Below are 27,553 nucleotides of genomic sequence, written 5' to 3'. Positions count from 1 at the left end.
AGGTTTCAAATAGCCAGTAAGTTGGAATCAGCACTAGACCTGAAATGTATTTATATCCAAAGCCATGTTCTTAACCTCTTTTATTCTGGGTGTAGTTAATCTAAGTGAGTTTCACAAGCCCACAAGATATATACCAGAAAAAGATAAAGTACCTGGAAAAGTAAGTGTTTAAACATTTTATTGGCTCATAGAATTTTTTAAGTACCTCAAATGTCACCTTCTTCAAGATTTCATTCCTCTTTTCTCCCTCCTTGATAAGCATCTTTTGCCACAGTTCTTTAGTCTTTAGAATGTTAGAATCAGAAAAGGCCTTAGGCCAGCCTCTCCTTGCACAGATGAAGGAGTGGAGAAAGAGATGGGCTTGACCTGCCTGTGGCACACAGGGGTGGACCAGAACCCATGTCTGGAGAGAACTCTGGCTCTGTCTCATTACCTACCCTTGTCTAGTCCCATTCTGGCTCTTTTCCCAGCTGTGACTTTAGGACTTCATTGACCCATAACTTCCTTTCTTGGAGTCTTGGGCTGCTGTGCTCCTCGATTTCTTCCATGTACCTAATCCACTAACTGACATCAGAATGTAACTTTGGGACCAAATAATCCATCCTAAGACTAACTCGCAAGGCAGCATAGTGTAGGGACTAAGGCTGGAATTGGATTGTTGGGGTTCAGATCTTGACTCCTCCATAAAGTAGCTTTGTAACCTCAGTCAAGTCACTTCACTTTTCCATGCCTTGGTTTTCTCATCTGTAAAATGCTAATAATAACCATATTTATTTCAGAGAGTTGACATAAGGATTAAATGAGTAAATATTCATAAGGGGCTAGCATACAAGCACTATGTAAGTATTTGTTAAGTAAAAAAAAATAAGTTGACTACGATCTCCATTTAACAGATAAGGAAACAGGGACTCTGAGAGGTTACGTGGCTTATCCAAATTCACATGGCTTGCAAGAAGCAGAGTTGGGGCTTTAATGAATGCTGTTTTCTGTACAGTATGTTTTCTGTATATGAGACAGTATGCTGTCTAATATGTGGTTCTATCTGTGCTTGCTTGGATCCATATTCAAATGAGTGAACTGCAGGGAGTCTTTGACACTGTTGGAAATACCAGCCCCTCACTTCCTTCTGGGCCTGTACTGAGGTGGTTGTGATACAGCAATTAAGAGTGAAGATGCCAACTCCAATAAGCAAACTGAATCTAAAAATGCTGAACAAATATTTATTTCTCTTTTGATCTCAATTAAATGAGCCAGTTAGTCCCTTCTGTCTCTCTCATGTTGATCCCACAGTAAAATTCACAGCTGTGTAAAGTTGCATTAACATATATACTAATTCACCCCATGCTTATTTGTGTGTGGATGGGGTGGTGGGAATAAGGGTTCCTTTCTCTGTATTTGAAGCAGCTCATGCTGCTGGTGGTCACTCCCTGTGTGCTTTGGGAATAGCTGAAAATTTCTGGAGGTTTTGCACCAGTTGGATCGAGGACCAGAGAGAGCAGGGAGAGGCCTCTGCCGTCAGCTGCCCCTCAGGGGATGCCCACTGTTGCAGGTAAATGGGATCGATCTGAGGAGCGCCAGCCACGAAGAGGCCATCACGGCCCTGAGGCAGACCCCCCAGAAGGTGCGGCTGGTGGTGTACAGAGACGAGGCACACTACAGGGACGAGGAGAACTTGGAGATTTTTCCTGTGGATCTGCAGAAGAAGGCCGGCCGAGGACTGGGGCTCAGCATTGTTGGGAAACGGTAGGGGGGGAAAAAGCTATGCAAATCAGGCCTGGCTTTTTTCCTTCAGTTTTAGAGACTAATGCCTAAAAACAGATAAAACCTAATGTAAACTAATGATGTGATTTCTAATATTAAAATATTTATGAATGTCTAAACAACATAGGCCATATTTCTGAACAAATCTTACCAAAAAAAATTCGCATCAAGATAGAAGTCCAAGCCCAATCCACTCAGAGTATTCAGACTTTTATTCCCTTATAGAGTGAGAATGGAGTCAAAAAGGTTCTTTCAACTTGCAGTCACCTAGATCTGAGGCCTGCGGGGATTAATTAAGGCAGCCATACACAAGAAAAAGTTAATATCATGAGAAGAGATATATTTATACAATGCTGGGTTAAGAAAATTGCTCTGTGATAGAGCGCCATATCCATTTCATACTATGTTTGAACTAGTTGAGTAGGCATAGTTGAGAGATAGGCATAAATTCTTCATGACAGTACTTTTCTATTAAGAAAAATAGCCAAAACTTGCATATAATTGTGCCTTAGAGTCTCCCCCTGAGTGCCTCTTTGTTGCTCAGATGTGGCCCTCTCTCTCTCTCTAACTGAGCCACCTTGGCAGGTGAACTCACTGCCCTCCCCCCTACGTGGGACCCGACTCCCAGGGTTGTGGATCTCCCTGGCAACGCAGGATATGACTCCCGGGGATGAATCTGGACCCAGCATTGTGGGACTGAGAGTATCTTCTTGACCAAAAGGGGGATGCAAAATGAGACGAAATAGTTTCAGTGGCTGAGAGATTTCAAATGGAGTCGAGAGGTCACTCTGGTGGACATTCTTATGCACTATATAGATAACACCTCTTAGGTTTTAACGTATTGGAATAGCTAGAAGTAAATACCTGAAACTACCAAACTCCAACCCAGTAGTCTGGACTCCTGAAGACGATTATATAATAATGCAGATTACAAGAGGTGACAGTGTGATTGTGAAAACCTTGTGGATCACACTCCCTTTATCTAGTGTATGGATGGATGAGTAGAAAAATGGGGATAAAAACTAAATGACAAATAGGGTGGGGTGGGGGGGATGGTTTGGGTGTTCTTTTTTTACTTTTATTTTTTATTCTTATTCTGATTCTTTCTGATGTAGGGAAAATGTTCAGAAATAGATTGTGGTGATGAATGCATAACTATATGATCGTGCTGTTAACAGTTGATTGTATACCATGGATGATTGTATGGTATTTGAATATATTTCAATAAAACTGAATTTAAAAAAAAAAAATAGATTTAAAGGAAATTGAGAAAAGAAAAAAAAAAAAAAAATAGCCAAAAAGCAATAGCTTGCCCCGTAAATGTAGGTAGATTCTAATGGCTAGCCTGCTGTTTTGAAGTATATGCTGCTTACTCATGGGAATTTCAGTAATTGTCCCAGAATACTACTAGTAGGTTTTTTTTTTCTCACAGTGAATTGGAGAGGTTAATATCCTGAAACTGTAATTCTAGCTTCCATGGCTTACCAGCTTTTAGGTACCTTTTATACATTGATTCCAACGGGACTGCAGTATTTCCAATGTTGCCTTAAATTGTGTTGACCATTTTCTAAGGAAGAATTCAAATTAGTTTCATAAATATTATTTCATGTATCCTCACCAACCTCTGATGTCTAGCCTACTGCTTTTTTCCAGCAGTCTAAGCCATAATTAAAATTAAAATATTAGCTACCATTTTTGAGCACCAATTTTGTGCCAAAAACTGTGTTATCATCTCATTTTTTACTTCAGCATCATAAACCCATCACTGAAAATGCATTACAAAACAAACAAGCTGAGACTCTTAGGTTTGTAAACAAAATCAACCCACATGTGGTGCAGAGCAGCTAACAGAACAGATCTTGAAGTTTGCTTTCTTCTTGTGACACGTACATATGCTTGGAGAGACTCCATGTAGGGCAATGGTTTTGTGCCTTACTGTCTGAATCTGTATAGAATGTCAGCAACCTCACATTTAATAATAAAGAAATACCAGATGGTGCCAGTACCTCATTGCTTTATGTTATTAACAGAAATGGAAGTGGAGTGTTTATTTCTGACGTCGTGAAAGGTGGAGCAGCTGACCTTGATGGGAGATTGATTCAGGGGGATCAGATCTTATCTGTGAATGGAGAGGACATGAGAAACGCCTCACAGGAGACAGTGGCCACTGTCCTCAAGGTGAGTCCTAGGTGCTTTCTGCCCAGCTGACACAGTTGAAGTCCAGTGGGAATTGTTCTATTCTAACCTGATTATAAATGTATTGGATTTTATGCTAATTCTAAATTTTACTAGAAGTGTAATCTCTGATTTTTTTTTTTGGGGGGGGGGGGGTTTATTAAATTCAGTTTTATTGAAATACATTCACACACCATACAATCATCCGTGATATACAATCCACTGTCCACAGTATGACAACATAGTTACGCGTCCATCACCACAATCCATCTCTGAACATTTTCCTTACATCAGAAAGAACCAGAACAAGAATAAAAAATAAAAGTGAAAAAAAACACCCAAATTATCCCCCCATCCCACCCCATTTGTCCTTCAGTTTTTATCCCCATTCCTCCACTCATCCATACACTAGATAAAGGGGGTGTGATCCACAAGGTCTTCACAATCACACTGTCACCCCTTGTAATCTACATTATTATATAATTGTCTTCAGGAGTCCAGACTACTGGGTTGGAGTTCGGTAGTTTCAGGTATTTACTTCTAGCTATTCCAATACATTAAAGCCTATGAGGTGTTATCTATATAGTGCATAAGAATGTCCACCAGAGTGACCTCTCGACTCCATTTGGAATCTCTCAGCCACTGAAACTATTTCGTCTCATTTTGCATCCCCCTTTTGGTCAAGAAGACACTCTCAGTCCCACGATGCCGATTCTCTGATTATTTTAAACAAAAAACCTGGAATAGTTCTAAAAGAAAGCTCTGATGTTTCAACTAACAGCATTGAAGAGAACCCTGCTTTAGGTTTTCTAAACTAGTTTTTCGTATTTGTGAGAATTCCAAGTATACACAATTATCCTCTAAAGGCAATTGATGGGATGGACTCTCCTAGAGGAGTTTAGTGTTGTGAATTCATCAAATCCAGCTTTTATTGCTCAAAGTAACATTAAAGATAACCTAGACCAATTCCTCCAATAAAAAAGAGGGTTGAAAAGTGAATTGACCTGCCCAAGATCACATAACTCTCTGCTTGAGTGGTTTTTCTACTATCCAAAATGTATCTCACTAAAGTTGTAGAAATGTTAAAGTTCAAAATTCACTTCCAAGTTTCCCTGCCATATGGATCCTACTTCCCATGGAAGAAACTGGTTAATAAAAACAATTATAAATTTCCATTCAACTATAACTAGGTGCATTTTATTCTGTATTTCACAAGTAGCTGTGGAAGCTTTTTTGAAGACAAATGAATTTTATTTTTAAATCCCATTTTGCCAATATGGTCTACTTTCAGTTGTTACTGAAGAAAGGATTTGTGTTTGTAGATTAGTGATATGTTTGATTTTTCTGTCCTTTTCCCTTTCACTGCTTTTTCTTAATTATTTCACTGATCTTGAAGACTCTCCCAGTAGGAAGAAGAAAGAGAAAAGACGTGAATTGAAATCTAATCGTATTTAAGAAATCATGAGATGAATACTGCTGAGTTCTTAAATTTTGTTATTTTGGGTTTTTTTTTTTAATTATTATTATTACTGACTTACTTTTTGCCTGTTGCCTTCACACCCTTTTATAGTTCTTGGCTACAGAGATAAGTGGAGATTGTGCTATGATATTTTAGAACATAATGCTACTGTTTTTCATTTCTGCTCTTTTCTTGCCATCCCAAGTGTGCTCAGGGGCTTGTGCAGCTAGAGATTGGAAGACTCCAAGCTGGGTCCTGGCCCTCCTCGAGGAAGACATCACAGAACAGTCAGGTTGGTGGTGGCTTCCAGCCAGACTAACTCTCTCCTGCTTCCATTTGGGAGAAAATTCTCCGTTTCGTACATGATTGTTTGGAAATAATGTCTAATATGTAGCATTTTCATAACATCAAATTTGGTGTAGTTTAATGTGTTTGGAATAAAAATGAAGGGTGGGGTGGAAATTCATTAATCCCCAGATTTTTCTCCCCTTTAGGTCTGCAAATGTTTTCTTAGACCTACTTTTCTCTCCCACTGTTAGTTCTATATTGCCTATACATGCATGTACTCAGCTGTATTTATTTAAAAAAAAAAAAAGAAAGAAAGCAACATCTGGTGGCAATTTGACCCTCATTAGCACAACATTGTTCTATTCTTTCCATTAAATATTGCTATAAACTTAACTTGTGAATAGCCACTCACACATGCTGAGGGCAATTAGTGGTATATTCCTAGGAGAGCAAAGAATGTGGGTTTTCTCCTGTGGGAGGGAGGCCTTGGTGGGTGATATTTTGTGGGTTAGCAAGCATCTTACGTTTATTTGCAAGGCTGATTTAAGTGCCACTTTTTTGTTTTAATAAACGATATTTCACTGTATTTTTTTTTTTTTTTCATTGTAAAAACGGACAAAAACCAAGACAGTAGACTATATGTTTAGTCCCACTGGGTGCATAATGAACCTATAGAAACTCACTTGCGACCCCCTGATCCATTCTGTGGCCTTTGTTTTGAGGTTAAAGCATGATTTTTGGTTCTCTCCTTGGTTGCTCCAAGGCCTTGTTCAGGAGAAGCTCTGATTTTGTGGTTGGCTCACAGGTGCTTCTGGAATGCTATAGGCTGCCTCCTTGGCCTCACTACTATCAGAAAATGAATGAAAAAAAAATATCATAGTTCAGAGAGGATCACCGTGCTAGTTAACTGCCTGGCTTTCTTAAAGAATTCTCAAAGCAGCCAAACCCAATAAACATCACGTAACATTTTGGAACTTTTTTTTTTCCTTTTCATTTCTAACTTACTAATGGGCAGCAAATATCATACATAACAAAGACCTGGTGCTGCAGTGGGGTCCCAGGAGTGAGTGGTTGGTGATGATTCTCAACAGACTCCATCAACAATGGGAACTTGAGGTGCAAAGCAGTGGTCTCAGTTTTCGCAGTTGCCCCAGGCTTATTCCTTAGAGCCTCACTGTACAAAGGAGATTAGAATACAGAATGTACAATACTGAAGCCATAGTTATTATTCCTGCCAGAGGGCTACACAGAGGAGGTTTCATTGGGTCTTTCTCCAAAAGGAGTTTGATAGATGGAAAAGAGGAACAACACATCCCAGACAGACGAATAGCATATGCAAAGGCACAAAAAAGGAATGTGTGTTTTATAGGAAAAGTTTGGGCTAAATGTGAGGTGGTGGTCAGAGCTGGATTTTTGTTCTTCTTCAGGAACGTATATCAATGTCTCAGTAATTGATAAAGCTTCACACTCAGGTTAAATACAGACCTAACACATGTAGAAGTTACATCATTAACTGTCAAAGAAACAAGAAACCAATATTAACATTTATCTTGTTTAAAAATATGAACTGTCACATTTTGGAAATCTGGGACAAAAGTGTCAAATACTTCCCTAACCTTGCACAGAGTTTTTATTTCACAGGGTATAAGTTGAATTCAATTTAAAAAGAAAAAGTAAATATATTTTATCCTCACCTTGCCCTTATAATTATGGTTGAGATATGAGAATTTGCGCTATTCATTGGCCATTTGGAAGATTTGTAGCTGGCTGTGAGAAGGAAGTATCTTCCATGATCCTGAGTTGAAAACAATCCACTTACCCAGATGGAGAAAAAGATGAGCCTATTCCCATTTTCAAATCCAGAACTATTTAAAGCAGTCAAGCCCTCTGGGGGCACAGATTTCCTTCTGGGCAATTATAAAATAGAAAGATAGGTGTCTTTTTTTTGAGAACTAAGGAGAATTATAACCACTTGGCTTGGCCTCTGGGAAACAGGTTTATTAAGTGCTAATTCTAGCCTTGGGGACACAAAGCCTGTTCTTTTAAAATGACTTTTCCTATTAACCAGAAAGGAACATTGCTACTCTGCAGAGGGGGGGAAGTATGTATTAGGAAAAAAACACTTGAGAAATCTTTTCCTCAGATAACTGAGGGAACATAGCCAGGCAAAGGTCATATTTTTAAAGGCTGTGGCAAACACATTTTTCTGAGCATTTTAGATATTATGCTGAACTTCCTCAGTCATCTGTTGCCCCACCAGCATTGATTTAGTCATATCCTTTCAGGGAAAATGTTTTTTAAAAAGCATTAAATGTGAGAACAAAAATTAAATGAATAATAGGGGGGACGGGAGATGGGATTTTTTGGGTGTTCTTGTATTTTTATTTTTTTTTTTTTTGGAGTAATGAAAATGTTCAAAAATTGATTTGTGTGATGAATGCACAACTGTATGATAGTACTATGAACAATTGATTATATAGTGTGGATGATTGTAGGGTAGTGAATATATCTCAATAAAACTGAATTTAAAAAATCATTTAAATATATATGTTCATTGTGAAGTATACTGATGTCTGCAGCTTACTTTGAAATGAAAAAAAAAAGAAAAGGATGAATTGAGGGGTAGATAAATGGATGGAATATAGCAAAATATTAATTGTGGAATCTAGTTGTGTATATGGATGTCAACTGTATAATTCAACTTTTTTTGTATGTTTGAAATTTCTCATATTTAAGAAGTGCTGAAATATTAAGCAACTTGTAAAATTAAGGAAATGGATCAAATTATAATGTATCAATTGGTAATTGTGATCTTAGGCTTAGCTCAAAATTTTATGAGGCTATTAGGCATAGCCTTGATAATTTGGTAGAAAAAAAGTATTCATTATTGGTGATATTGTTTTCTGTATTAAATAGGGCCTCTACCCTGTATAAAATTTTCGTTCATTCACCACTAGCAGTAAAATGACTGCACATTGTAGACCTCTCAGCATTTATTTAAGTTAATAAAGGACAAATAATGGAGGTTAGCAGATTGGACTGAATTATTATTTGAGAAAAAATCTTTGAGAAAAAAAATCTAGTATTTTCCTAAAACATAACTTTTTTCCCTTGATATTTACTGCTTTCTCCTATAATTGAGGGTTCCAGTTGGTTGAGTTGCAGTTAATCAAGGTTTTCCTGTACTTGAGTTAGCAAAATATGTAATGTAATTTCAGTAATAGGGGACTGAATGTTGACTGTAGCCCTGCATGACACATAGTGTCCATTACCTGATCATATATAAAGACTGTGTAGCAATCTAGGAGAATGTTTTTGATTTCAGGTAGTGCAAGAAAAGGGTGGTGGAAGGGGGTGTTTTCTACCTTAATAATTGAAACCATGTGTAAAAGCGTATATAATGGGGGGAGGGGAAACATATATTGGAGAGCGCAATGGAGAAAATGTTAAATGGGGTTGTGTGAGGATGGTAAGAGAGAGAACATTGGGCGGGGGGGAGTTCTTTTGGACTGCTTCAGATTTTCTATTAAATGGTTATGATTATTTCCATGATTAAAATAATAATAAATATGAACTTTTTAAGACCAAGTCTGTGTTTCAGCATAACTGACCACTGGATTTCCTTTTCAGGGGAGTCAACATAGCACACATAGCAGCTTTCATCCTTCTCTCGCTCCTGTTATCACCAGCCTACAAAACCTGGTCGGTACAAAAAGAGCTTCAGATCCTTCCCCCAAAAACCCAGGTATTACTTGGATACACCCCTGATGAAACCATCCTGTTACCTAATTTTGAAAATATTAAGTGTTTTCAAAAGCAACCTTTTCACCTTCAATCAAAATATTTTTAAACCTTTTGACTTGGCCACATAGTCCCAATCTTTCTGAAAGAACCTGTTCTAAAGGAAGATTAGCCAGAGATTCATTTTTGGAATCTGCATTTAACTTTATACAAATGCACATGAAAAAGAGAAAAGCAGAAGTCCCAAGTGCTTCATAGAATAAAACCATTCACAAAGAGAAAAATTAATAAATTACAGGTCACTGGAGTCAGATCAGAAGTGCATATACCACTGTGGGTGGGACAGGGTGAGGTGTCTTTTTAAGTCTCATTGGATGAAAGCTTATTTTTGATAAGGCAGAAAAAAATGTACAATGAAACACAGATGGCTCACCCTCCAAACCATTTAATCACCATTTTCCAGGCAGCAGCTGTTGCAGTCCGTCAGCTTTTGTCAGGCCAAATGATTATGGCCACATCCATCTCAAACAGAGAGGACTTCTTTGTAATAGAAGACATAACCCCTGATCAATGGCTGCCAGTTTGGAGGTTGAGAAAGGGAATAATTCCCGCTTACTTTAGTAGTCTCCCTTGAAAAGCCTAGAAAATGTTACTACTTTCATGGGACAATATTATATACTAAATATATTATCTCTTAATTTGAAAAAGTTAATTGTGTTGCTTTTTTATTTATACACACAGATACAGGACCAAGGACAGTAGAGATAATCAGGGTAAGTCTGTTATTTTGCTAATTTTTCTTCCGGTTTGTGTTGGCTTTGCATAAAATGTGCATTCTTCACTTAATAACCTTTATTGAATTGTTTGTGTATGGTTCCAAATTCCTAAAGTAAATATATAGTCTATGTAATATAAACAGAAAAATAACAGTAAAACACAAAGATGACCACTGAACTTTCTGGCACATGCCCATTCACTATGTTTTCTGCATATGTGGATGTTTAAATTTTATAAAGCAAAAAATGGTATCATATTGGACATACTCTTATAACTTGTCTTTTTCACTTTGCAGTATGATCTTCTGTCATGTCAATAAATATTTTTGATGCATATAGCATGATTTTTATTGGTTACATAGTATTCCGTCATATGAAGGTGCTACGATTTTCTTCATCTTATTGAACAAATAGAAAGTTTCTTAATATTTGCAATTTTCTCAGAGACAAAACATCTTTATTTTTCATTTTTGCCCATATAAGGATTAATTCATAGACTTGACATTGTTGAGTCAAAAGTCATGCTTGTTGTGAAAGGCTTTTTATACATATTGCCAAATTGCCCTGCTGAGAAAATTGTGTAGGATGCATTTCAGTTCATAAATTTGTCAAATTCTTATTTTCAAACTCCCGCATGATATCCAGAATATTGGAAAGTAAAGAAAACTTCTATTTTGATCACTTTGGCCTTAAATAAGGTATTCAAGAACTAGTAAAAATTATGAAGTTACAACCATAGATCACCTACAGTCTCTGGAGTCAGTCATAGCTGCATTTGAAGGCAGCTCCATCATTTATTAGCTCTATGACCTTTGGCAATTTACTTAACCTCTGTTTTCTCATTTGTAGAATGGAGGTGATAATCCTGTTTTCCTCACATGATAAGTGTTGTCGTGTGGATTAAATGAGATGATACATATGATGTACTTAGCATAGTATCGAATGCATCATGAATGCCCAGGAAATAGTATCTATCTTATTGGCTCCAGCTTTAACTAAATCTGCCTTATTTGTTCTCAGTATCTTTCCACCAGAGTGGCAACACAGATGTTCCCATGATGGAGAAGTTAAATATACCAACAATGTACTTAATTGCAGATAAATTATGGATAAATTAAGGAAACATTATCGTAATGGATTTGAACACAGCCACATTATTCCGTAAATGTCTCCTCATTCATTCTAAGATTTAGAAAATAACATCTTTTTATGTTTCCGTTGTCATTTTCAGCCCCTTGTTTTTACAGGTTTTTATTATAAGGCCTCTTTATACCAATCCTATTTTCCCATACATAGTCCAAGCAGAAACTTCATTTGCCATTTTGCACACCGAACTTCACTGTTAATGCATTCAGAAAGTATAAGCTAGACACAAAGACTTTGGAAAAAAGGACATAAACTACCTGTGACCAGAGAGAGCAGCATTGCCATTATTCTGTCTTATAGCCATGACCTGGCCACGCTAATAATAATATAAATAAGAAAGAATAACTCCTCACACTTATGTGACACAAGCTTTTAAAGTCCTTTCATAAAGGGTTTTTGTTGCCATTTTGTTCCTTTTTTTTCCTTTTCTCAACTTTACCGAGGTATAATGGAAGTACATTAAGCCACATATATTTAAAATGTATCATTTAATCAATTTAAACTGTAGAAGCCTTGCAACCATATAGATCCCTTTACCACAAGCATGCTACTGACATTTAAGTCATAGTTGTTAAATGTTTACTTCCATAAAAATTGAGAACCCTGCCATCACTGTTAAATTTTTGTTTTCAACAGTCCTACATATTTTAAAGACTGTTAAGAGGAAAATTGCTCACGCTTTCCCAGTTCTTAATAGGTCAAGTAATTTAGGATTTTATCCTGGATCTCATAAATGTTATGTTGTACAGATTCTGAAGAGTGTTGATAGCTTTGTTTTTGCAGGCAACCAACTCAGGTTCAAACTGCAAGTTCTGTCTCACCTTTTGTTGGCAGTGGTTCAAATCTCAGTTCAGTTCTCTAAGCCTCTGCTGTGCTGGTTTGGGTCTGTCCCTCACATGTGTAGCTTAGAAAGGAGCCTGAGAATTCTGTGGACACAGAATTAGAGGATCCCTTCTCTGGCTCTCTCCACTGTTTTTCTCCCCTTAACTCTCCTGCCACCAGGAGAGTTGGTTTCTCTGACCAGAAAGATGGGGTTTCTACCAGAGTTTTAGCCATTTGTACTAGCACTTTTGCAGCTTCTTGACTGGGACTCACCCTCATGGCAAAGCTGCCAGGAAAAAAGAAAACTGAGAAATTCATCCCCTGCCATCATTTCTCCAAGTTTTGAATCTCTACCGTGATTTGTTTACATTTCTTTACTTTTTTGAGAATTCAGGTAGTTGTTTTTTGTATCTTGAGAAGAATTCATTGTAATCAGCAGGAGAGATGAGCCGCAGTGTGTTATGCCAACATGCTAGAACTGGAACCTGTCCTCTGTTTTTTTAATGATTTTTAAAATATTAACCCTATGATATAAATGTGGGAAAAACCTGAACTAAAGCCAGCGTCTGAGTGAACTGAATTGCCTCACATAATAATCTTAGGGAACATTTTCAGGCACATTTTGCTTCTCTCTCCATTCTGTTTCCACTTCAATGTGTGTCCTCTAAGATCCTTTGTTATAACTCAGCCATGCAGCTCTTTAGGTCCAAGTGTGTTTGTTCACACCCAGAAGAACATGATATATGTGGCAGTTTAATCATAAACACCATGTGAGTACGTACTTGCCAAGTCAGTGTCAAAATTGGCCACTAAACTAAGCAGTAGCTTAGGGTATTTTTACTCCTACTGTTGCCATTTATTGAGCCTTTTCTATATGCCATATCATCTCATTTAATCCTCAAACCAACACAGAGAAGTAGGTATATTCTTCCTATTTTATACAAAGAGAAGGAGGCTCCAAGAGGTTAAGAAATTTCCCTGACCCCACAGCTAATTAAGTACCAGAGCTGAAACACAGGTCTTTCTGATTCCAAAGGCCCTGTACTTAACCCCTAAGTTATCTTGGATTCCTGTGTCACAGAAGGAATTTTGTTCAATAACTGTCTGGGGATAGTCAGGCTATGGCTCTTATTAAATATATAACTATTGATTGTTTTTCTTCTTTTTTAGGAGCTCGGTGATGCCCTTGGAATCAGTATTGCTGGAGGAAAAGGAAGTCCCTTAGGAGATATCCCTATATTTATTGCCATGATTCAGGCCAGTGGAGTGGCAGCACGTACACAGAAGCTTAAAGTAAACAAGAGGGGAATAGTTGAAGTGCTAACAGCATGTGGTGGGTTGGGGAGGAAGTTGCAGCCCTGGGCAACTCGTTTAAAGTTGGAATTCCAACAGCCATAGGAGACCCACGCTGAGGGAAAAATGCATTAGAGAAAGTTTATACCTGAAGTTCATTAGGTCCCTGGGCATATAAAAATATTACTGTTTGTATCAAAGCTTTTCAGTAAAAGAAGAAATTACAGTTCATTTGCAAAGCTTCCCATGCCTTTTTATAGTACTTCATTCCACCTAAAATTGATTTTCGGCTGAGAGCAATTTGACCTCACAGTCTTCCCTCAACAAAAAGAAGCAACATTTTTATGATTTTTTTTTTCCTTTTGCTCCTTAATCTTAACTTAGGTAGAAAAATAAAACAGAAATTATTTGGCCTCCTCGTTAGAGCTTTATTGAACAGTTAATTTGTGCACCCCGCTATTACTGGCGAATGGATGTCTGAAACACCACCATTACCAAAATATAAAAGTGGCCTACCGTGCCTTTTAATAAGCAAATCTGACCCCCTTCTTGTTTCTCTGATTGGTCTGTATTTGGGGAAAGCCATAAAAATTCCTCCTGCTTCTCAAACATGCATACAAAATAGAAACACAGAATCCTCACAATAGCTACAAATGGGAAATATGACTTACAAAGAATTTTAAGTATTCTTCTCAAATTTAATTTTTCTTAATGATAGTGATTTTCTACCACTTTTGTGCTTGCAGGTTGGAGATCGGATTGTCAGCATTAATGGGCAACCTTTGGATGGGCTGTCTCATGCAGATGTGGTTAATCTGCTGAAGAACGCCTACGGGTGCATTATCCTGCAGGTATTGTGATCAATGAAACATGCAGCTGCATGAGGCAGATAAGTGGCTTGCAAAAAAGATTGAGCGTCACTGGCAGCAGGCATCACCACCCAGCAGGGTGCTTGCTGCTGTGAATTATGAAGGTTGAAAGCAAGAAATTATTATTTTTATTCAGAAATTCTTTAACACCACCCATACGGGCAGTGAGCATGATTATATATGAAAGCATAACAAGGGGAGAAAAATTACTCTTTGCTTCGCATGATAAATCAACAAGGCTTTTAGCTTCCAGCATTCTTTTGTAAATCAAAATTTGCAAGGAATAGGAAATGATTTCTTTTCTTACACCCGAAGTCTGTTGCTGAACTGCTCCAGTGCTGTCTTCCTCTCCCTTTTAAAAGAAGGGAAAAATACAATGCTCTTTTTCCTGTAGCATAAGTGATTGCCAACACTGTTAACATTCTCACTGCTTGGTAGTCATCGACTAAGGCAGACAATTATTTTTCAGCTGTGTTCCCCAAAAGTATTGTCTCTAGGCACAGGGAAATATACTAGGAAGTAAAAGCAACCTGTGCCATTAATTACGTCTCTGTATATTTCAGCCTTCAGGTGTTTCTGAGATTGATACCATGCAGTGAATAAGAAGCCGCATACTAGCAGTGAATTTCATTAACGAGCTTCCCCAAAATGATACTCATCATGCTTCTGCAGAGGTAGCATAATGTAGTTAATAGGTGAAAAGAATAAAACGCACCACTTAGTAGCTTAGAGAAGTTCTGATTCAAAAACCATTCCATTTGGGAGAACCAATTTGCAATGCTTAATTCTAGCATCTCTATGGTATTAAATCCAAAGTGCCACAGCAGACATTAAGAAAGTAAATGGTTTTCAGCATATATGAAGGGACTCGTGAAAATACTGTCTGTCAATGGAGTTTATGTGATAGGCCAAATATTATTAAATGATTTGGGCACAGAAGTTTCTGTTAAACACAAACCTAAATATTAGGTGGATGGGCCATAGATTCTGCTTCTCCATCTCCTCCTTGTTATCCTCACAGGGGAAACTTACAGAGTTGTCTTGCACACCTCCTTCCTCCCCTACCTCAACTTTTGTCAGAGCCTACAAATCCCTTGCTTTTTATTATTTGATGTGCTTGCTCTTCCTTCAAGTTATAGTGACCCCTAGAGGCACTAAAAGTGCAACTCTTCAATTCCAGAGCTGCAGATCATTATTTACAAAGTTTTTTTGTTTTGTTTTGTTTTGTTTTTGTTTGTTTGTTTTTTACTAATAGTCTTAGTGTTTTATTGTCCTATGCACACAGTGAGAGAAATACAAATTCCAAAAAGTAAAGCTGTAGATTTTGGAGCCGAGATGTTCTGCCCTAAAATTTGTGGTCTTCCCTTAAGTCAAGGCATTAACTAAATGAATTCTGAGAATTCTATTTCTGCAGAGTATGGTTTTAAGGGCTCTGACTCCCAAACTTCTTCCCTATTAGACTGCCTTAATAACCATCACTTATAAATTATTGGGATTCCCCTTAATAGAGTCAGTTAACAGTTCATCAAGATAGTCTCCGCATTCATTGCCTTAGAATTTCCAAATAATGTTAGAACAGCTACTTGATACCGTGGACTCAGAAGGGAAAGGTATTTACACAGACTTTTAAGAGGAAGTTATTTCAAATCATGATACTGTGGCAAGAAAGAAGTGTTGTTTCAACTAGCAAAATCCAGTATTATTGATATTTTCACACACATATTATTTGTTCAGTTCCACCGGCCTCACAGAGAAATGAGAAGACCCAATTTTAAAGTATAACAATAACTAAATATAAAAAGTACCTTAAATGAAAATGAGTTCATGCTTTCCCTTGAAGAATTAACACTTCATTTCAGCCAAATTGCTGCTATTAGTATACTTTTGAAGTTCTTTTTTTTTCCTATTTCTTCTGTATCTTAAGAAAATGACATTTGGTTTCAAAATGTTCTCTTGCATCAAGCACACTCATTGGCATTGTTATTTTCTAATACATCCTACTAAAAGATTAATGGAACTCTTTGGGATTTTGACAGTTATGGGTATGGAGAATACATGCTGCCAAAGGTTTTAGACCCAAAACCCAGGAAACATATATCCTGCATCAAACATTTTTCAGTTGCATAGTTTTTATTTGTTTTGATTAAAAGAATGTGCATGGAGTAGTAACATCAATATAATTGTCATGGCTGACTTGTCATTAGGTAATTATTTTTATTATCAAGTGAGCCAGACCATTGGCAGAGTAGTAGTAAGGTCAGATAATTGTGTCTGATGATATGGAAAAGACTTATTGGCAGTGAATCATGCAGAGCAGTCAGCAACTGCTGGTTGAAGATTAAGGTCTGGGTCAGCAGGCTGCAGGATCAGGAAGTACAAGACAGCCAGCACTTCTAGAAGCTTCTCCCCACAGTTTAAATTGTTTTCTCCAGGTGTGATAAGGAGGTAAATCTTTCTTCCCTTAAAGTCTAGTCTTTAAGTCTGAAGGTTTCTTTTTTTTTTTTTTTTTAATCATCATTTTATTGAGATATATTCACATACCACGCAGTCATACAAAACAAATTGTACTTTCGATTGTTTACAGTACCATTACATAGTTGTACATTCATCACCTAAATCAATCCCTGACACCTTCATTAGCACACACACAAAAATAACAAGAATAATAATTAGAGTGAAAAAGAGCAATTGAAGTAAAAAAGAACACTGGGTACCTTTGTCTGTTTGTTTCCTTCCCCTACTTTTCTACACATCCATCCATAAACTAGACAAAGGGGAGTGTGGTCCTTATGGCTTTCCCAATCCCATTGTCACCCCTCATAAGCTACATTTTTATACAACTGTCTGAAGGTTTCTTATTGCCAATTATAGATTGGTCAATTAAAGTTGATTTGGCTGCTAGAGACCATTTTTATTATTGTTTTCCCTGGTTTGGCTCTTTTATCTATGGAATTACTATAAAATTTTGATTGGACAACTCTTAGGTAACCCAAAATCTCTGCTAGAAAACTTTTTGTTGTTTTGACTTCTTTGAGGACTCAGAAGATAAAAAAGAGCATATTGAGGTTGTTATCACAAAAGGAACCTGTGGTGCTCATTCTGGGTTCATTAAGAGATTTTCCAAATATTTTAGAGCTAAGTAGAATGAGTGGATTGAGGTAGCATTAACTAAAATATGGGATAGAGGAGGAGTATGTTTGGGAGAGAAGGTAACAAATATAGTTTGAGACATGCAGGTGGTGATGCCCTGCAGGCAGGAGGAAATGGTCTGCTCTTTGGAGAGAGAGAGTGCAAGAAACTGAGGGAAAAATGAAGCCATCTAAGGCTGTTTCAATGTTATCATCCCTCTTGCCTGGCACATTATGCTTAGTAGATACTGGCTGAATAAATGAATGAAAATAGAGGAGACAAAGGCAGAAGACAAAGGCTTTGAGTTAGCAGCAGGTATGAAGGGCAGGAGAAGAGTCTCTAAATTCAGGGAGATTAATTAACAGTCTGTCTGCCAAGTAGCTTTGAGGGCATCCTTCAGATCAGACAAAACTGATACAAGAGGGGCCCACCACTAGTTAAGAGAGACTTCTCCTACATCATAAGACAACATAGGGCCCTTGTGGGCCCTAGATTGAAAATAGGAGAGAAACGGTAAGACATGGAATTAATCCAGAAGATCCAAAAGCTGACAAATAAGAGTTACAAAAAAAAAACAGAATAAGGAAAATAACAAAGAAATGAAAGTTAGTTTAAAGACCCATTAAGCAGTGAGCAGGATAAATAACACAAGAGCAATACCTGTATACATCTAAAATTTTCAAAGAGTAAAGAATAAGCTACCTACAAAAGAACAAGAACTTCAAGTGGCACCTTTCTTTTTATCAGCAATATACTATTTTTCTGAGAAAATTACTTTGGGATATATTCTAATAACAGAGCAAAACAAGAGGGAGGACAATGCTCAAGAGCACTGAAATCCAAGGACAGCAGCTGTGTAGCAGGCAGAGAGAGCAACTTGTCCAAACTAGAGCAAGAGGGGAGAGGAGAAATGCCTGTGAATTAAAATGAAAAAAAAAAAAAAGGCATAGTTCTGATACGTTTAATTGAATTTGAAGCTTCAGATTAGTTGAACAACTTGTCCAAATTAGAGCAAAAGGGGAGAGGACTCCAGGAGAAATGCCTGTGAATTATAAAGAAAAAAAAGGCATAGATCTGATATGTTTAATTGAATTTGAAGCTTCAGATTAGCTGGAATGTTTGAGGCTGAATCAGTGATAAGTATGTGAAAATTGAATAAACAAAATATAATTCCTACTTTGGGGAAAATAACTTTTACAAAAAAGGAAATATCTTATTTAGTAGTTGGCTCAGTATGAATAACATTTACATAAACATTAAAAGACATAATAATAAAACCAGTGTAACCAAATATCAAATATTAGTAGCATATAGGGGATTGCAGGGGGCTGGGGGTTTGGTGGGGAAGAAGACATGAGAGTAAATCTTTATCTTCTATAATAGGAAGTGATTAGATAGTATCTGAAACTGAAGAATCAAGAAGTAGAAGGAAAACCACGTTATTTAGAAATACAGAAGAAACAGCTAAAAGGGTTGAAAGTAATTGCTTTTAGGGAGTAAGAATCAGCAATTGGGAGGTGAAGCAGGGGAATCTATCATTAAATACTTGTAAAATCATTTGGACTTTTAAAATAATATGCATATGTATAAATTCGGTTTTTTAAAGTTGAAGTAAAAAGAAGTTGTTGGAAATTGTTAAAACTACAGAGATTTAAGTATATTTAAAGAAACATAAGAAACAAATAGAACTTAAAAATGAAAGTTAGATGGAAGAGTTTGCTAGCTAAATTCTCTTCTGTTGGAACAGGGAGTCAGTAGACAAGATAATAAATTTCAAAATAGCCATATAAGCATATTATTTAGGTTATACCTCTAGAATTAAAAAGAAAAACTTCATTGTGTCTCCAAGGAGTGAGAGGGGAGTGAAAGGGTTAACATTTTTATCATGTATTATACTATTTAATTTTTTATAATGTGCACACAAAAAGAAAGTTAAATACCCTGGAATTAAAAGAAGAGATAGAAAAGAACCAGAGGGGCTGAGTACATGTCCTAGACACTAGGTGCCTGAAAAGAACTTCAAGGATATTACAGTTACCAATGAGGCAGAATTAAATGAAATCTGTAAAAAAAAAAAAGAAAGAAGGAAAAAAAAAAAGGAAGGGACCCTACTACAACTGGCAGACACATCTCTGGCAGTCTTTGAAGGAATTTCCTTTATTTCGGAGATGGCAGCACGTCAGTGGAGAACAAAGGAGTAGCTGAGGGCAAAGGAGATAGGATAAGGGTGATGTTCTCTCTGAGAAAAATAAAGGAAAAACGTTGCAGTCAAGTTTGAGTCTGGTGGCTTCTCCTCTGGGATAATCATTTAGAAAAGGATTAAAGAAAAGGTTTTGAACAATAGCTAAAGGAATTGAGTGTAGCAATGCTTCTCAAACTTTCGCACATTTTAGAATTACTTGGAGGGCTTCTTAAACACAGTCGCTGGGTCCCACCCCCATAGTTCCTGTTTCTGTAGGCCTGGGGTGGGAACCAAAAGTTTGTCTTTCTAACAAGTTCCCAGGTATTGATGTTGCCACTGGTTCAGACTCCATGCCTGAGACCCACCGGAGTAGAGCACTATTTACAGATGAATAAAGATTTGTACATGCTATTCTTTATGCCTGGAATACCCTTCTCCCTCGACCCTCATCCCCTCTTTATAAAATCTTGTAAACTCCTTTGTTTAGAAACTGTCTAACCAAGAATAGGGAATGCCTGGGGTTTTCCACCAGACCATGGATTTATCCAAATCTGGGATCTTGTTCTCTAGCACAGGGCCTGGCAGGTGCCTGTCGTTTGTCACATTGAGTGGATTACTGAGCCACACAACAAAGTTGAGAGACATCAGCTCACAGAGAACAGTTTGGTCCAGAAGACTTTCAGTAAGAGAAAAAGATAGATGGCTTACCCAAAAGTGGGAACTGAAAGTATCATTATTGAATATTTTGTAAGTAGCTCTTAACCTTTGTTTCATAATAAAATCACTGCTTCCAATACTGATTCCTGGGTCTGACCCCAGTTTCTGATTTAATTGGTCTGGGATGTGGCACGGACATCAGGATATTTTAAAGCTCCTCGGGGGATCCTAATATGTAGCCAGAAGGAATTACAACTGATCTGTGCTGAATAGAAAGCCAAATGAAGCCAGGTAGGAAATAATACACTGCAGGGAAAGGTCAAGAATGATATCTGGGTTTGAAAGTTGAAATGAGAGTTCTGAAGGAGAGGTAAGCTTTAGTATCTAAGATTGTGAGTTTGAATCTCTACACTTCAATTTTCTCAAAAATAGGAATCATTTTTCCTTTCTTACGAGGTTACTGTGAGGGTTAAGTGAGATATAATGTAAAAGTGTTTAATGCAGTAGATTGCACATGGTAAGCGCTAAGTTAGTGCTCATAATAGCATAGGCGTCAAGTCAGGGGACGCTACAACTCCCTTTAAAATCATGGAGGCCGAGTAGTTCCCCGGGTGGCATTTGTGGTGTGTGCCACTCGATGGCAACGTGTCCCCTTCAGATTTTACTCCAAACTTAAAACATTTGACACTTCAGACCATGATTTATTAAATCATTAAATCACAGATGAAAAACATTTTAAGAAGGACGGAAACCCTGTTGGAGGGGAAAACACAACTTGAGTAGGAAATGCATTTGAAGGAGGAAACAGAAAATGAGGAATAAGTGCAGTTTGAGGGGAAACATAATTGGAGGGAGGAACAGAGTGTGAGGAAAGCATTTGAAGAGAGAAATGGACTCCGGTGGGGGAAACACAGATTGAGAGGAAAATGCAAGCTGCAGAGGAAACATGCTTGTTGGTTCTTCCTCTTCCACTGACTCTGAGGTCTCTGCCTGTTCCTTAGACTCGGAGGACAAAGCTTTCCCACAAGCCTCCCTCTCCCCAGGTACTACCCCCTTCCCCCCACTCCCTTCCTCCAGGTGAGAGCCCCCTCCTCAGTAGGAAAATATTAAATGTTTGAAAATGACAAGGGTAGAGGAGGACGTGGAGGAACAAAGTACTTTCATTAAATCCCTGGTGAGAGTTTAAATTTGTGCGAACAATTGGCAGTTTAGGAAGATCTATTAAATTTAATACGTGTATACCCGTCAGCCAGCAGTTCCATTTCTGGTTATCTACTTAAAGAACACTCCAGGAAATCTAGGGCAGCACCGTGTGTAACAACGAGGGGCATAAACTTAAAGGAGCCATGGGGTTTGAACCAAGATAATGGTTTTGAAGGGCTGGTGAAGTTTTGAAGGAGCAAGGAGGACGTCAACCACATCTCGGGGTCTCCAGGTATGGGGAAGGAGAGGAAGGGTCTTGATCTGGGTAATGAAAAAAGCCAAACCACAAGCTGTAGATCTGAGGATTGGAGCTAGCCCCCCAGCTCAGGACTCCAGAAACCACATTTCTTGAACTCTGCATTCAAGTTCCACAGACATTAATGCCCGTAATCTAAGTAAGGACCTCAAAGCTCCCTCCTCACCCATGAGGAATCCCCTCCCCTCGCCTTTCTTCATTTTGTACTGCATGTGTTCCTATTTGCCTCCCACTCTGCATGAGATCAATCATTAGCCTTTTGGTGGGCAGGGAACACATCTGCTTTTGCCCTGGTTTCCTCTACTCCCCATTCCTATTCTTACAACCTACCATAGAAGTTTATACACAGGAGTTCAATATTTACTTTTTTAAAAAAGAGAGGGAAAAAAAGAGATAAAGAAAAACATGTAAACTTCCTATTATCCTATTTGGCTTCCCTCCTTCCCAAAACACACAGAGGGAACATCTCCCAGTCTTACCTCTGTGTTGTTCAGTCCCTGGTGTTGATTTTGGGGGAAGAACACTTCAGAACTTCAGGCTGAAGCAAGCCATGTCGTTGAATTTATATGGCACTGTACACACACACACACCCTGAAGAGAGCAGTTTAATCCCTTATACATGTTTAACCTGGGAAGGTATAACTGTCCTGTCTATCAAATTACTAATGAAGCCTGAGATCAAGAGGGTTGACACAAATGTCCTGGGGCTGAAAAGTCATTCTGGGCGTGGCAGGCTTGTGTTCTCCTTGTCTTCCTGCAAAAGACCAGGTTGACATGAAAATCCTTCACATTTCCCATTCAGCCCCTTGGGTTCCACTCCTATAAAATAGAAGAGAGCCTGAACGACTCCAAGAATCCTGGATGGGTCTCCTGGATTTAATGTTGTCAATGGTCTGGAGGCACTTTTTATTTCCGGCTTTGGAGGGATATAAGTTTTTCCATAAGATGGATCTGCAGAAATATTTTTATATTTTCTAGCTGGATAAAAAGTATCGCATTTTTACCAAAAAGAACTATGACTTTAGTTTCACTATTTGCATGGCTAATTTCGTGGACTCTTGAAAGCATATTCTCTTTCTAAAAGTTAAAAAACTCTCATTCTAGAACATCGGTAGGGTATATATCTTCTTCTCTCAGTACCCTGGAGGTGAAGTTTTCCCCTCCTGTTGTCAAGCATTCACAGTCATGATCTCCTGCTCTATTTGCAGCTTCTTCTGCTGTCTCTCTGCCCACCCCCTTCCCCTGTTCCATGGCTGGACACTCAATTGTGTAAGGGCCGAGACCAGGTCTTTGTACCCTGACACCAGGTGATTTGCCGGGCACCACATAGAGTTAAGAGCCAAAGATTCTAGAGTAGAATCATACAGATTTGAATTCTGGCTTCTCCCTTTAACACCTTTGTGACTTTGGAAAAGTTGCTTAACCTCTCTGTTTCAGTTTCCTCATCTGTAATATGGGAATAATAATGGTAACTACTGTTTTAGGTGCTTAGAAGAGTGCCTACCTAAAGTAAGTGTTCAGCTTATATTTGGTAGTGGTAGTGGTGATGTTATATCTTGAGTAAATGAGCAAGTAAAGGAAGAAAAGAGGTATTTGCTCCTTTTGGAATCCCTCTGCCACTGAAGCTTATTTCATTTCCTTTCGCATACCCCTCTGGGTCAAGAAGATGTTCTCCATCCCATGATGCCAGATCTAGATTCTTCCCTGGGAGTCATATTCCACCATCAACTGTTTTTTAACTGGAACACCTACTCATTCTCTTCTAATCCTCATCTCCACAGAGCAGCCAGTTATCCTTTTAAATATAAAATGGATAATGGTACTCCTCTGCTTAAAGCCTTTTTGTGAGCTCTCTTTGCAGATGGAATGAAAGTCAGATCCCTAGTTACGCACGCAACAGTCCTACCACTCTGACCCCCATCTATCTACTTCTACTCCACCCCAGTTTTCACTGCCTGGAATTCTCCCTTCCCTACTCACCCTGGTCTCAGTTTAAATGTCACTTCCCTTATACAAGCCTTCTCTGACCACCCCATTTAAATTAATCTCTCCTGTTTATCTCTCAAACTATTTCTCACAGATTCGGTGATACATATTTGTGTGACTGTAAACTGTCTTTCTCTTCAAAAAGGATCCATGAAGATAAGGACCATTTTCTTTATTTCAATGTTATTGTGTGTTTGGCACACAATAATTGTGGAATAAATCCTTGTGGAATGAATGAATAACTCTAAGGTCCTTCATAAGGAATAGGGATTACAGAACCCAATTTTCTGAATTTCCACAGAGTAGAATGTAAATGGTTTTAGTACCCTTTTTTAAAAAAACTTACTAAAAAATTTTTGGTAACATATATATATATAACATAACATTTCCCATTTTAACCACTTTTAATTATACAACTCAGTGGTCATGATGCTGTGCTACCATCACCACTATCCATGACCCAAATTTTTACTCCACCCCAAACAGAAACTCTGCACCCATTTAGCATTAACTTCCCCATTCCCTACCCTCACTTAGATTCTTTTAAGAAGGAAAAAAATTCTAGCAACTAAGGTAATTACAAAGTGGAATGGTATCTCTTTTTAGGACATGAGCACCCCATGAAGGCAAGCATTCGAATAGAGACTCAGAAGTCTGGCAGAGAGGCCCCTCTGGTGTGCACTCTTACGTACAATATAGACAACCCTTTTTAGGTTCTAATGAATTGGAGTAGCTAGCAGTAAATACCTGAAACTATCAAACTACAACCCAGAACCCATGAATCTTGAAGACAATTGTAAAAAAATGTAGCTTATGAGGGTGATCATGTGATTGGGAAAGCCATAAGGACCACACTCCCCTTTGTCTAGTGTGTGGATGGATGAGTAGAAAACCAGGGGCGGGGGGAGGCACCCAGTGTTCTTTTTTACTTTAATTGTTCTTTTTCACTTTAATTTTTATTCTTATTATTTTTGTGTGTGTGGTAATGAAAATGTTCAAAAATTAATTTTGGTGATGAACGCACAACTATATAATGGTACTGTGAACAACTGAATGTATGCTTTGTATGACTGGATGGTATGTGAATGTATCTCAATAAAATTGAATTAAAAAAAAAAGACAGTTGATGATGCTTCCAACTAGGATGGTCACAGTAGAGTTGAAAAGTAAATGAATTTGAAAAGTACCGGGGGATTCTGGGAAGATGGCGGCACAGAAAGAAGTGGAAGACTTAGTCTCCCCCAGAACAATTCATAAATGAACAAAAAACCAGTAAACAACCTGGAATGGTAGCGGGGAGACAAACGTGACAGTACGCTCAACTTCCACTGACATGAATTGGGAGGAATGCCCAAGATCACAGCATAAAATCTGTAAGTAAAATTGCGGACCCACGCTGAGAGCTGAGAACCTAGAGCTTCCCTCACAGAAGCTGCACCGTGCACTTTCTCAGCCCAGCTCCAAGTGAGGTTTTAATAATAACTGCTCAATACAGACAGTGAATCCTCAACAAGCAGACAGAGGCTTTTGCTGACAACTGACCTTGGGAGAATCGGGGGAAATATTCTGTCTCTCGCTCTCTGTCTGTGGAGAAAACCTCAGCTTCTCTCAGCCCACAAGGCGTTGCAGTAAAGACAGCCTCACACATTCTGTATTCTGAAACGAGCTGAGAGCCCTGCGGCACAGACAAGCAGCCCAGGGCTTCCCTAGAGGGACGGTGCACACTGATGACGTAGCACGGCATCCCCCTCAGCTGAGGGAAGATCGCGGCTGGGAGGGGGGATCCGCTCGGAGAACCCAGGGGCACTACGCCAAGTCCGGTGGTTTTATCGGACACCAAGAGAGAGCTGCCCTTCCTCTCTGGCCACCCGTGCGCGTGCCCCATCTTCAGGGCGGGCGACTCCAGCGGCGCGCCCAGGCTGAGCTCTCCAACTGAACACACAAGAATCATTTCCCCTCACTACGCAAGAACTGACTGGAGGGATATAGGTGGCTCACAGATGCCATCTGCTGGTTACTTAGAGAAAGTGTATGTCACCAAACTGTATCTCTGAAAAATTAGATCGATATCCCTTTTTTTTTTGATACAACTTGAAAGAACCCTATCAAGCAAAACAAATGCCAGGAGGCCAAAAACAACAGAAAATCTTAATGCATATGATAAAACCAGATGATATGGAGAATCCAGCTCCAAACACACAAATCAAGATTTCAGAAGAAACGTTATTCCTCGCAAATTTAATTAAAGAACTACAATCAAAGAACGAAAACATGGCAAAGGATTTAAAGGACATCAAGAGGACCATGGCACAGGATATAAGCGCCATAAAAAAGACACTAGAAGAGCATAAAGAAGACATTGCAAGAGTAAATAAAAAAATAGAAGATCTTATGGAAATAAAAGAAACTGTTGGCCAAATTAAAAAGACTCTGGATATTCACAATACAAGACTAGAGGAAGCTGAACAACATCTCAGTGTCCTAGAAATCCACAGAACAGAAAATGAAAGAACAAGAGAAAGAATGGAGAAAAAAATAGAAAAAATCGCAATGGATCTCAGGGATACGATAGATAAAATAAAACGTCCAAACTTAAGACTCATTGGTGTCTCAGAAGGGGAAGAGAAGGGTAAAGGTCTAGAAAGAGTATTCAAAGAAATTGTTGGGGAAAACTTCCCCAACCTTCTACACAATATAAACACACAAAGCATAAATGCCCAGCAAACTCCAAATAGAATAAATCCAAATAAACCCACCCCAAGACATAGTCTGATCAGACTCTCAAATACTGAAGAGAAGGAGCAAGTTCTGAAAGCAGCAAGAGAAAAGCAATTCACCACTTACAAAGGAAACAATATAAGACTAAGTAGTGACTACTCAGTGGCCACTATGGAGGCGAGAAGGCAGTGGCATGACATATTTAAAATTCTGAGAGAGAAAAATTTCCAGCCAAGAATACTTTATCCAGCAAAACTCTCCTTCAAATTTGAGGGAGAGCTTAAATTTTTCACAGACAAACAAATGCTGAGAGACTTTGCCAATAAAAGACCTGCCCTACTTCAGATTCTAAAGGAAGCCCTACCAACAGAGAAACAAAGAAAGGAGAAAGAGAAATAGAGAATTTTAACAGACATATATAGTACCTTACATCCCAAATCACCAGGACACTCATTTTCCTCTAGTGATTACAGATCTTTCTCCAGAAGGGACCATAAGCTGGGACACAAAACAAGCTTCAAGAAATTTAAAAAAAAAAAAAAAAATTGAATATACTCAAAGAACATTCTCCAAACACAATGGAATACAAATAGAAATCAATGATTTTTGAACTATAACTCCACTATTTACTTCCTACATGATAAAAAAATACACAAACTCTAAGGACGAATCAGTGGTTTTGAACTCAATGTAAAATATGTAATTTTAGACAACTATATAAAGGTGGAATGGAGGAGTATAGGAACATAGTTTATGTGTCCTATTGAAGTGAAGGTGGTATCAAAGAAAAACAAGATTGATATGGATTTAAGAGGTTAATTTTTAAGCCCCACAGTAAACACAAAGAAATTATCAGAGAATATAACCATAGAGATGAAAAGTAGAGTTTGGGTTAAGAGAAATGGGGGAAGGGGCAATGGGAAGTTAAGAAAGGAGTGTAGGGTTGCTGTTTGAGGTGAAGGGAAATTTCTAGCAATGGATGGTGGGAAAGAGCATAACATCATTCTAAATGTGGTTAATCCCACTAATGGAAGGCTAGGGAGGGGGTGGAATGGGAAGATTTAGGCTGTATATATGTTTCCACAATTGAAA

The 27,553-nt window shown here is 38.2% G+C and overlaps 1 protein-coding gene across 6 annotated transcripts in view; it reads left to right on the top strand.

Moving 5' to 3' along the window:
- PATJ (PATJ crumbs cell polarity complex component) overlaps positions 1–27,553 on the top strand; it is a 450,328-nt gene that overhangs the window by 409,055 nt on the left and 13,720 nt on the right. For all 6 annotated transcript variants that reach the window (XM_037827057.1, XM_037827058.1, XM_037827056.1 and 3 more), the window contains 7 exons: positions 1,550–1,743; positions 3,792–3,939; positions 5,601–5,687; positions 9,314–9,428; positions 10,166–10,197; positions 13,339–13,461; positions 14,208–14,312. In XM_037827057.1, coding sequence (XP_037682985.1) covers positions 1,550–1,743; positions 3,792–3,939; positions 5,601–5,687; positions 9,314–9,428; positions 10,166–10,197; positions 13,339–13,461; positions 14,208–14,312 — 804 coding nt within the window. The remainder of the gene's footprint in view (positions 1–1,549; positions 1,744–3,791; positions 3,940–5,600; positions 5,688–9,313; positions 9,429–10,165; positions 10,198–13,338; positions 13,462–14,207; positions 14,313–27,553) is intronic.

The sequence above is a fragment of the Choloepus didactylus genome, chromosome 2, assembly GCF_015220235.1.
Source record: "Choloepus didactylus isolate mChoDid1 chromosome 2, mChoDid1.pri, whole genome shotgun sequence".
NCBI lineage: Eukaryota > Metazoa > Chordata > Mammalia > Pilosa > Megalonychidae > Choloepus > Choloepus didactylus.
Note: the sequence above shows the minus strand (reverse complement) of the source record. Positions and strands in the feature narration are given on the sequence as shown.